At 41.8% G+C, this 12029-nt stretch overlaps 1 protein-coding gene across 1 annotated transcript in view; it reads left to right on the top strand.

Annotated features, from left to right (window-relative positions):
- Positions 1 to 4034: 4034 nt before the first annotated feature.
- LOC104547550 (disks large homolog 1-like) overlaps positions 4035 to 12029 on the top strand; it is a gene marked incomplete at its 3' end in the record, with an annotated part of 23928 nt that continues 15933 nt past the window's right edge. Inside the window, exons 1-3 of the mRNA XM_010193300.1 lie at positions 4035 to 4370; positions 7691 to 7789; positions 11535 to 11588. Coding sequence (XP_010191602.1) covers positions 4035 to 4370; positions 7691 to 7789; positions 11535 to 11588 — 489 coding nt within the window. The remainder of the gene's footprint in view (positions 4371 to 7690; positions 7790 to 11534; positions 11589 to 12029) is intronic.

Raw genomic sequence — 12029 nt, 5'->3', positions numbered from 1 at the left:
CCACAGTGCAGGACCCGGCACTTGGCCTTGTAAATACGTGCAGCCTATTTAGCATTTCTGAATGTGTTAAATGCTGTTTTGAGATACGAACATTGTTTGAAGTTTCAAATCAATACTTAAATGATTCCTGATGTTCAGATAGTTCTGCACTTTAGCTCTTGGGAAACTTGGTAATTTTTTATTTGATTTCTATGAAACTTTGTTCTGGCAGTAGAGAAATATTTGTGGTATGTTTTATTTCTAAATCCCCTTGATGCTAAATTATTTTCGGAGGATTCTCCCAGCTATTAGAACAGCGTTTTGAAGTAATGAAACCTGGTTATTGAAGCTTAAAAAAAAAAAAGAACTTTGCTGTAGACGTTGCTGGTGCAATATTAGTACTGTGTTTCCGTGTCATTTATTTTCGGAGGATTCTCCCAGCTATTAGAACAGCGTTTTGAAGTAATGAAACCTGGTTATTGAAGCTTTAAAAAAAAAGAACTTTGCTGTAGACATTGCTGGTGCAATATTAGTACTGTGTTCCCGTGTCATGGGTATTGTCATTATCCAGCTATTGAGTGGGTGTTCCAGACCGTGGGAAGAAAATGATTCTTGAAGAAATACTACTTTAACTGATTGCTCCAAAGAAGTGTACACTGTACATTTGATGTAGTAATTTGAAAGAATCAAATATTGATGCTTCAGCTTTGTGTTACATGCAAACTGACCGTTTTGGTGCTAATACGAAAGCACAGCCTGATCCTGAACCCTTCTGGTTATGAAAAATCACTTAGCGCTTGGTATTGGAGTGGGGCAGTTCATGCTAGGAGTGAATCCAGTCTGCAGAGAACACTGGTGGGTTCAGGCTTTCTGCAGTCAAAAGAGGATCTGCCAAACCTGTGCAGCTTTAGTTAGATAACTGCTTTTTCTTGCTTTGAATTATTCATGTGTCCTACTGCTTTGCCACAGTTGGTTTCCTTTTCTTCGATCAGTGCGACTGCAAGGCAGGCTCTGCCCTACCCATGTGTGAGTGGAATTGGGTGAAATGATCCCTGTGACTCTCAGAATTCTGTTCAATCTCTTTGAATATCATTCTTCTTGCCTTTTCAACTGCCTTTTTTTTCCCTTGGTGTTTTTTTTGTTGTCTGTTTGCATTTTGTTTACACCACGATTGCTCTGGATAAGCCGTACTGCACTTTGATTATACCTTCCTTTCCTCTTCTTGCCGTGTTTTTATACCAAGATGCTATTTTCACTTTCCGTACTTGCCTAACACTGAATTTGAGTGCAGCAGGGAAGTTTTTTCACTAGAGATTTCCCTGGCACGCCGTGCAGCCCTGGCTGAGGTAACTGTGCTGCCTGTACCTCCTGTTCCTTGGCTGTGCTTTGGTGCTTGGACTGTTGCTCTCAGAGCTACAAGTGCTTTCAAGTTTCTGTTTTCTTTTAATTATTGATACTGTATTGATATAATCTCAGGGACCAAAGGCATAAGGACTTCCAGAAAAAGCCTTGTGCTGTTACCAGTTATCTGCTGCATCATCTTCATTCTTTGGCCACTGAAGTCTGCGTGCCTGAAAGCGCACTGGAGAGATGTGAATGCCTTTGTCTCATCTTTTGCCTTCTGCTCTTCCTCTTTCTTGTTTGGAGGAGAACATAGGAAGGCAGACAACTGGGTTTCCAAGAACGTGGTGTCCAACATCTGCTTTCCTTGCCCTCACTTTCTCACTTAGTGCACTTCAGAGCTGATTTTAATCAAGAGCCGACTTGGTCTACATGATTTCAACAAAGTTGATGCCTCCAGGAATAAGATGTTATTTTGAATCTGGATGACATATTTTGGGATTTATTATGTACTCAGGAGAAAAACCTTACACCCAAAGCCCGCTTGCTTCTTCCTTTCTGCATTTTAGTAATTGGACCATGTCATGCTGGGTAGAAAATAGAGGGTACTGATACGCAGGTAAAATGAGCGGTATGAATGCAGCCTGCTAAACATCCAGCAGTCTTGATATCATCTGTGGCAATAAACGTTTGTTTGTGGTCTACAACAGCATGCCACCAGCACACTGTTGCCAAAGAGAATACTGATACAGAGACTTCGACACAAGACTCAGCCTCTGTCTGCAGAATCCCTGCAGGATGGGGAATGTTGCTCAGTATTAATGCATCTGTGGAAAGTTCTCAAAGGAGAAAATGTTAGTGGTGATGTGCTGGTTTTGAATGGTTTACCTGTATGCACATTTACAATGTGCTTATCTTCCTCTCTCCCTTTGCCCTTCAATTACGAAATGTAGAGCTTCTTGGGTTGTCTAGAACAGAACAACCCGGGTGCATCTGCCCATAGGTGTTAGCGGGACACAGTCTGGCAGCTCCCTGGCGCTTTGAAGGCAAAGGCTCACCTACCACACCCATAGGTGTTAGCGGGACACAGTCTGGCAGTTCCCTGGTGCTTTGAAGGCAAAGGCTCACCTACCACCGACATGCAAATGGTCTGCGAATCTTGGTGTGACCACCACATTTCCAGCTTCCTATCACTGGCCAGAAACCTTTCTGTCTCTGCACGTATGAATATTGCATTAATGATACGTTGTGCAGCTCTTGATTACATCTATTCTGGGTAGAAGATGAGACATGGCAGCTCTTGGTGATTAGAGGAGCATCTGTCAGCTCCTATTTATTTCTTAATATCTGTGCTATAAATAACTGGAAATGCTTGTACTTAGGTCTGTATTTCTAGTTTTTTATTCTGTGTGTAAAAATTATGCTGAGTCATTATTTCAGTGTTTGGATTTGCTGTAGGAAAGTGTACAGTGAGAGGGAGAATATCCATGTTTTAATGCTGTGAACTGATGAAATCTCTCTATTTTATCCAAATACAGCTGACCTAACCAAACTTTGTGTCCTATGGGCTGGTGTCCTTCATCTTGTCATAGCCAGGGCTGGGTATTCAGATTCACAGCATGTTCCTAGAGCAGACCCGTGGGGCAGGAGGCAGACGCTGTGTGCTGTGGCTGCTCCGAGCTGTGCAAGCGCTGGCTGTGTCCACTGTTGAGACGACTGCATGGCTTGAGTCTGCGGCTTCCCCCTCTAAGGCTGGGAACATAGGTCTGTCTATTTAGCCATCCATTTTCATGTAGGCTCTGGGAAATTAGCTCTTCATCTTTACCTCTTTTCAGAGTGATTTCTTTAAAATTGGCTGGTAAAGTTAAGTATTCAACGGCACAATTAAATCAAGTTAGCTCCTCATCGTGTGCTTTTTGGTAGTTTTGGAGTCTTTTTGTTTTGAAAATTGGAGTAAAAATGTCATATAGAGGTCATGCATCCATGACATTAACAACTGAATGAATAAAATAATAAAGAACTTGTGTTTGTTTAGGTGTCTTGGTTTTTTTTGTCATTTAAATTAAGCAGTGTACACCATAAAGTTGTGGTCTCTCAGTGCTGCTGTCTTTCATGGAAATGCAGCTCTTAATCACTGACACAAAGTCATTCTTGTTCCTGTTACGGTCTTGACAAATTGGTTTTCCTTGAAGAAGGTTCAATGTTGAAACCTTGCCCAACATCTGCCAATTCACAGCCTTTGTACTTTTCATCATAAGCTTCTTTATGGGGGCTGAAAAGTAATGAACGTGAAGTGTTCAGAAAAGTAGAGGAATCGGTCTAATTTCAGTTTTTCTAGATGTAAACCCTGCAGAAGTTTCCAGGTGGTAAAATACAATCAAGTTTAGGGATAGCAGGAGCTTATGTGAGGAAGGTTATAGTTATTTTCTTCCACAGCTGCTTTTCAATAAACAGTCAGATGACTTTTGCCATCTATTCCATAATTTGTGCATCGCATTGATTGATATGTCCAGCGAATTGACTGCCTTGTGGTGGTTCAATGGTGCTCTTTAAATAGAGCGAGAGAGCGCACAACATCCAGTACTAGCTGAAACAACGTTTAGTCTTTCTTCCCATGGCCACAATCTAGAAAACAAGTCTATTTTGGCCTGTCTCAGGAAGCAGTATTTTGGTTTGTTTTCCCTGCAAAAAGGACTGTTTGTGTTGCTGGTTTCATGACTGCTCGCTGTGATGACTACAAACGCTGTGGTGCTACAGATGGTGGTGAAATGGGAACGCTCAAGCTCACCGATGTCTCAAAGAGCCCGAGAATGGGAATACGTCAGAATCTGCCCGTGCGGCCTCAGCAGCCTCCGCGGCATCAGCAGCGGGCGCTGAGCACCCGCGCGGCGTTCGGCTCATCCACGCTGCCGGCGTCCTCCAAACACAGAGGGAAATTTATAAACCTACGCGATAGCGTGAAAAAGAGTCCTACGAAAAGCACAGCCAAAGTAAAAGCTGCTAGCGGTTGGGTGTCTGACGGCTCCTGTTCCAATTGCTCTTTAGAGAAGGTGGGTGCTGTGCGAGGGATTTACAGGTGTGCTTTTTAAGTGCAAACCAGAGGAAATACGTCACACCTTTTCCTTCCTGTAGTTGTATCCCTGCTATTTCTAGAGACTTTGTTACTTAATGTTCTTTAGTGTTTTATCGCTAGAAATCAAAGTAGCAATAATTGAAATTGAGCTGGCACAGAAATCCTGCTTGGTGTTTTCTCATGAAGGTTGTTGCACTGTGTTCAGTGTGGGTTTCTTACAGGGATTTCTTGAAAGTGAGGGAAGTCTGGTTTACTTGATCTTTGTTCTCCGAAATGTGTCTTTTAGTACTTTGCGAAGAGCAGCATGATGGAGTCTGCTGGTTCAGTTGATCTGCTTCAGGGTGTCCATGGTGCTGGGGTTTGATTTCAGGTTAGCTGATGTGTCCTCACAGAACCAGTTACTGTCTGTTGGTTAAACATAAGCAAACGCGTCTGTTCTTCCTTTTCACAACGTCTGGACTTACTATTAGATTTTTCAGGCACTCCTTTTAATTGATCACTTAGAGGCGTTATCTTAACTGGCTTAAACATACCACTGGAATGAGTATTTTTTATGTTTAAATAATGAAGTCCATCGTTATGCTTTAAAAAAAGTTACTTGAGATTTATCATACTGTTGTAACAGAATGGCTTCTTGTTGTAGGTGTTGGCATATGTATAGAGGCTGAATATATATATATATATATAGGTTGAAGTGAATTATTGTTCAAGTCAGGCATTCCAATATACAGCAGTCTATCAAAATTGTGTGTTCAGAGGTATATTCAAACCCAAGGTTTTTAATTGCCCACTACTTTCTTTGTAGTCTAGATTGGTTTCTGTTCATTTAAACCAGGATCATTAGATGCTTTAACCGGACATCTTTGTTTAAAGTTATTTTGAGGCTAAGCTTTTTTTTCAGAATGCTTTAGGAAGTCTCCAGTAGTACACTGAAGATTATGAATATTACTTGCAAACTTCTGGGGAGCATCGAAAGCGATACTCTGGGCTATTGGAGCATATCCAGCTGCTCTCACAAATACCTGTATCATATAATCATTTTCAGACTGATGATGTGCCGTACTAAAATAAAATCAGCATTCTTCTCTTACAAGGAAGATCCAGGTCTTCTTTCTCTGATGATAAAGACCATTTTCATTTCTTGCCTTGTCCTCCCTTGTGGTGGCCTTAGGGCCTGCATCAGTTCACTGTATTCCCTGAAACGTTCAAGTGAAGACTTAACCTGCATTTGGATTTGCGCGTCCTTTGAGAGCGGTGCCAGTGTTGTCACCTCCTTCCTCACCCACTTGGTGGAGGAGACTCACCAGGAACATGGCCAGGGTGCTTGGAGGAGCAGGGAGCGACTTTAAGAGTCAGTGGCTACTAAACCAGCAGCAAAAAGGGGAAATACAGTGGAAGTGCTAATAGCTTATGAGTCTGGGGCCTGAAAGAATTAAAGGACTTGGAACACTGTTAGTTTTAAAATACTACGGATAAAAATTGGAACTGGTTGGGAAGGTTCTTGAAGCATTTGGGAATGGGAAGCCCAGAGGAATGTGGGAGTTGGGAATTGAGAAAAAGGAGGCAGGAAAATGAAAGTGCTATTTGGTGCAAAGAGAGGGGTGCAGGTGGTTTGGCCCTTAAGAGAGCGCAGTGCGAGGTGGTGGGTTGTTGTGCTGAGCCCAGGGGCGGGGAAGTGCGAGGTCAGTGTCTGAGAATGGCTGCGGTTTGGCTTGAACCTTCTCTTTTTGCAGGAGTTGTAACTGTAAAGCTGGATCTTTTCTGACCTGCTAACGCTTAGCTCTTCAGCCTTGATGTTGTGCTGTGTTTTGATATATAATATGTGAATGTCTGAAATTCTGGCTAACAAGACTCTCACAGTGTTCATGCATGGCAAGCTGTGTACTTTGCAACGAGGCAGACTCAGAGGGGTGGCTTATTTTTTTGCATGTGTAGGACTGAGTGATTGCTCAAGCTCTTTGATTTGATCTGTCCTCCAGCGGTTGTATCATCTTCCCAGTAACTGGAGGGTTGTTGCACTGAGCATTTCCTGCATGCTTTGCAAAATGCACATTATTGCTTTTCTAAACCAATTCAGATTCTTCCCCCACTCTCCCTTTTTTAGCACTTGAAAGATTGTGCTGCTGTCCATAGATGTAAGGAAGTTTAAATGACATTAGTAATAATCTCTCGGGATAGCAAATATATCTGTTTGTTACACTGGTCAGTAACTGCAACATTTTTCACCAGCCGTTCATTCTGGGTAAGTTGACTTTTTGAGCTGAAGAAACCCGTAGAAATACCACACGTAATGAGAGTTGTTGCTATTGGGCTGTTTCAGGTTTCTTTGCTATTTGCTTTTAGTCTTCAATGTGGTGCATGCTGTTGGTGTATCTTGCCTTGTGTTTTAAAATATCTCGGACTTTTAAAATGTTTAATACTGTTCTGTTTTGGGTTTTTGGTTCGTATTGAGGGTTTAGTGTTTTGTCATTATGCTTCATTTTATTTAAAGATCACAAGAGTATCTTGAAACAACGAAGCTGCAAGAGCTTTAATCTGTTCAGCTTGTAATTGTGATGATAGTTGCCAGTAGTTGATGTTGCTGGCAGCTTGTTCACAACCAGTTTGTTAACATCTCAAAATGATTTGAGTCAATGTTTTGCTCAAAATGCTGTTTGTGATCTCGTTCCCTTGCAGCTCAAGTGTCCGCAGCTTTCCCAGTTATTGTTTTAATGAAGATTCCTCAGACCAAAATTCTGCTGGTCTGAAGGTGTATGGTAAACCTGTGTGAAGATCATACAGATTTGGGAGACTGATAGAATCTGGTTTAGGATCTTCTGCCCATTTGATTAAAAGATTAAAAGGAACCTAATGTACTTCTGTTTTTCCCCTTTACCAAAGAGGAATAGGAACTTTGCTCAGTGCTATCGGTACCACTCCTTCCTTGCTTTTGCCCCCTGCTGTATAGTGGTGAGGAGCAGCTGGGGTGAAGCCAGCCCACAGAGAGCCTGAGTCTGTCCCCTGGCACGGGCAGGTCTTCAGTTGGACCCAAGGCCCCGTCATTGGGTGCTGCGGGGTCAGGAGCTCAGGGTGGGCGAGCGCCCTGCGCCTCTGCCCTGGGTTCTCTGGCATTCTCCCGCTGCTGGGGACGGGCTGCCACGTGCAGCAGGGTTACGGGGGCTTGGTTGTCTTCACTTGTAGTTTCCACATCCTTACGTTATTGCAGATGTTTTTTTAAGGTGTTAAATTTGAATCTTGTTTGTTTTAAAATGTTTTTCTAGTTTTCGTTATTTGTGACATTTTGTTGGTGATTTTTAGCCCACAGAAGCTGTTCCTTCCTCTTCTCCCATTGTCCCTGTGATCCCTGTCCCACCAGTCCCTGCTGAGACCACTGTCATCCCATCCACCATACCACAGGTTTTTATTCTTTTTTGTTGTTGTTGTCGTTTGTTAAATCCGTTCAATTTTTATTTGTTCAATTTATTTTGTTACTTTGTTTCAATCATATTCTGGTACTCGCACACAGGTTTGAGATGAACTGTGAAACAGCTGGATTAGTAATACACTAGAGTTTCATGCTAGTTTTTGTTTTGTAGCAGCTTTTAGTCCATTTAAACTACTTGTATTTTCATGTGGAAGTGTATTAGTAAGTTGTGAAATAACCAAAAGAACAAAACAAACCAAAAGAATGAAAGAAGCAGTAGGATGTTTTGTGTTCACACCATAATTTTAGAGCCGTTTCACCCCTACTGAAGTGTAATTGCTTGTTGCTTTTCTTTTTAATTTATGGAAAACTTTTGTCTCGTCTCTTATACAAATATTTAATACATATCTTTCATCAGTTGTTCTTGCATGTCGTTTGCAGTGTTCTCCAGTCATTTGTTGGTATTAGTGGCCTTGGGAGCATTTACAATATAAATATAGAATATATTCTAGAATATAAAAGGATTTGGGGTTTGTTTTTTTTACCCCTCTGTTCCTAAAGTAGTAGACTCATAAAATGTGCTTCCCTTCTTGATCTTCATCCTTCAGTCACATAACGTCAATACACAAAACCCCCACCCCGTCAAGACAAGTGACAGCACTAAACATGAGTATCTTGCATATAACTTTGAATAGGTGACCACAGCACGGGAAGCTATGGAGTGATTTAGGATATATTACTGGGCTATTTTGTAGTGTACGTGGCAGGGTTTTTCCCTCTCAAGGTCAGCTTTTCAGCTAGGTGGCTAAACTACAACGGGTGGCGATCTGCTTTTATCTCTGCTGCATCGTTACTTCATACAATGATTATCAACAGAGTTGGCTGTTTTATAGCGCAGTTTCCGGTGGATGTGTGTTTGCGTGAGTGTCACCTGTGCATTTCCCAACAGGCAGACCAGAGATTTGATTCGTTTCAGAAGTGTTTCCCTCTAACAGAGCAGGATTTGAGGCAGACAGAGCAGTGCAACCACTGGAGTTCTGTTGTGATCCCTGATGGATAAAGATAACAGAGTCTCCGGCAGCATTTACTTTCAGGGAGTTGCCAGTAGGCTAAACTTAAATGATAATAAAATAAATAGTGCTATATGTATTTGTATTTTCCTCGCCTGCCATTGCTGTGACAGCATTACTGCCCATCGATGACACTGCATTACAAGCAGAAGAGCAAGAATTGAGTGGTCTGTGCCTCGGAGTGCATGTAAACGTCTGCAGGAGTTAGCGGTGTAATCCTGCACCGTCTGGGATTCTAAACAATTAGAAAATACCATAAGGTTACAATCGACTTTGGATTTGGCAGATGCATTTTTCTGCAGTAGATACATCTCTGTTTTGTTAATCTCTTTGCCCCTTAGGCAAGCCCGCAGTCTACTTGTAAACAGACTTGTCAGATGGCTTTTAAATACCTGAACAAGCCCTGGCACAGAAGCTTGAACGTGTTAGGTAATTTGGAGAACTCTTGCGAAACAGACAGAAACAGGAGGTCTTCCTTCCAAAAACATCTGCTGTTCTGAGTTGGATGTTGCCCCGCGTCTTTGCAGTGTCCAGGCGTACCTGTGGAATGCCTGGCACAAAGCTCTGCTCCTGCCTGCTTGGAAATGGTGGTAAAGTATTGCTTCCTGATGGAGAATTCAGATAAATGCAGGAGGAGTGGTAGGGACGATCACTGAAGGCATGGAAGGTGTTTTGGCTTATTTGTGTCTCAGAGGCACTGTTCACACAGAAACCTCCCCTGCTAATGGCAATGTGCTTGTAGCTGATTTTCGTCGTCTTTTTTTGAGACGTGAGCAGAGGAACACTTGTCAGCCTCAAGAAAAAGAGCTTTCGCTGGCACGGCTTTTGTTGAGTACACTTGGATATTACAATGTCCTAATATTAAATAAATCCAAAAATTAGGTGGCGTGTAAAGAACGTGACTGAACTTTCAAAATTAATCCTTGCTTTGCTTTCTAGTTATAAATTAAGACTCTCTGAATAGTTGGTACACACATATAAAGTGTCTGTATGTGTGCTAGGCCGTTGTAGATCAGTGCACATTACACTCCCAGTGCCTCGTGTTCAGTCGGGTTCTTTGTAATACAATGCCTTGTTTGGTTTTCCTTAAAATCGTGTCAGTTATAAAGCTCTGAAAGGGATAGTGATACATAATTTAGTTGATTTTTCTTTTAAGTAGAGGATCTTATTTTTAATTTAATTGTATTTTAATAGAACTTGCACTTGAGTAAGAAGCAGAAATTGGAATATAACCTAATGGCAGGAAATGGTTGAGAGGGATGGCAACGTGCTAGTAACTAGTGCTTGACTTTTGTGCTGCATGAAGTGTGCCCGTGCTTCTGCTGAGAGAATTGCTGGGCGAGAAGGATGTTTGGTGGCATCTTGACAGCCACACGTGTCATCCTTTTGGCTTTATTTTCTTTGGATAGTCTACTCTGTTACCTTGAGTAGATACCACCTGATATTGGTACCTCTGAAATGGTGCAGGCCTCCCTTCTGACACAGCAGCCTGAGCAGATTGGTGGCTCCTCTCTGGTGATGATAAATTGTTCATCCCAGTCTTTTGTAAGAGACTTCTGAGACATCGCTTACTTCCTGGCTTCTGGGGCTTTGAAAACTCACGAGTTCTTTAGAAGTGTCTTGTCATTGTAATGAAACTGAAGTGGAGAATATGAATAGTTAATGGCATTGCCATGTTTTTGTGGGTCTTAAGTTTCTCTTCGAATGAGTTTAGTACTAGCTTCTGTTGCAGCCCGTTAAACTGCCCCTAAATTTATTTACACACACGCGGAAGTTTTTTTTTAAATGAGAAAGATAAAGAATGTGTTAATTTTAAAGATAATGGATTTTTATACATATTTTGTTAAAATCTCAGAGATTAACTTCATTTTGTGCCACTGAGTTTGAAGGTCCTGTTGAATTAAATACACCAACAATATTTGGAGCCTGGAATATTTCTGTGTGCCTTTTTTTTCCCCTGTTCATTTGGAAGTATTTTGGATAAATGTCACCAGTCTACATGGGTTTTCATTCAGTTGAAATCACATTTTTCTCAGAAAAGTGTTAGCTTGCTCTGCCAGCTCCTGGCTAGCAAGAACACTGTGCTCTCGTGTTTCTGTGGCAGTGATGTCTGACTGCTACGGCTTGTGGGTCCACAGCAGTTTTCTGATGGAAGCACATGCAGCCAGCAGCGTGGCAGATGAATGGCTGCTGTGCATTTCATTCACAAGTCAGTTTTGTAAACCCTTTCTTCCATGAGTTTCCATATCTCTAAGTTTCCATTTTCCAGGTTGAAGGGGGAGGATGTTCCTGATAGGAAGAAAGGGGAATCGCATCCACCCAAACCTGGTTTTAAGATATTGGCTGGTAAAGAAACCTCTGAATGTCATACCACAAATACCAGGGTAACTGACACGGTGACAAATGGCAGCATGACACAAGAAAACAAGCTAATAAATGGCCAAACTTGTATACAAAGACGAGCTCAAAGTTTCGGAAGAGTGTGACATGAAAGCAATTTTTCAGGGTAGAAACAAGTGTTTCAGAAGGTGAATTTTTATGATTCTCAAGCTGAGGCTGCTTTTTAACAGAACTTTGAGAAACGCAGCAAATTAAATGTTGTGTCATTACCATTAGTATTACTTTCTCTAATGCTGTATAATTCTTTTTTTCTATTCTTTTGTTATAGGCAAATCCCCCTCCAGTACTGGTGAACACAGATTCTTTGGATACTCCAACATACGTAAGCCTACACTTCCTTTCAATTGTATCTGTAGATGATGTTTTATGTGCGCAGTTGTGTAGGTCTGTTGAATAAAACCTCTCTGACGGTGCTTGATTCTGTCAGCTGTCCTGATGGCTGTTTGAAGTCTTTAAATAGCTGTTTATTGAGCTAAAAAAAAGCAGCAGATTGCAGGTAGAAAGGTCTGTGTGCGTGACGCTGCAAAACACGGTTGGTTGAGGTTCCAGAGGTTGGGTGTTCAGAGAACAAGCTGTCTCTTCAGCTGTGCAGGCAGAGGCTTTAATATTTAATGTGTCATTTCCGTTGCACTTCTGATAAAAACACTTCATGCGGTGGCTGTACTTAAGACTTTAGTGCTCTGAATGTTCATGAAAATGGGCTGGTTCTGTTAGAAGCATTAAGGTAATGAGCGCAGTTCTGCGGAGGCTGTTTTGTTTGGCA

Source organism: Mesitornis unicolor, unplaced genomic scaffold (assembly GCF_000695765.1).
Source record: "Mesitornis unicolor isolate BGI_N332 unplaced genomic scaffold, ASM69576v1 scaffold1181, whole genome shotgun sequence".
Classification (NCBI taxonomy): Eukaryota; Metazoa; Chordata; class Aves; order Mesitornithiformes; family Mesitornithidae; genus Mesitornis; species Mesitornis unicolor.
The sequence above is the reverse complement of the archived record's forward strand: the minus strand, read 5'-3'. Positions and strand labels throughout refer to the sequence as shown.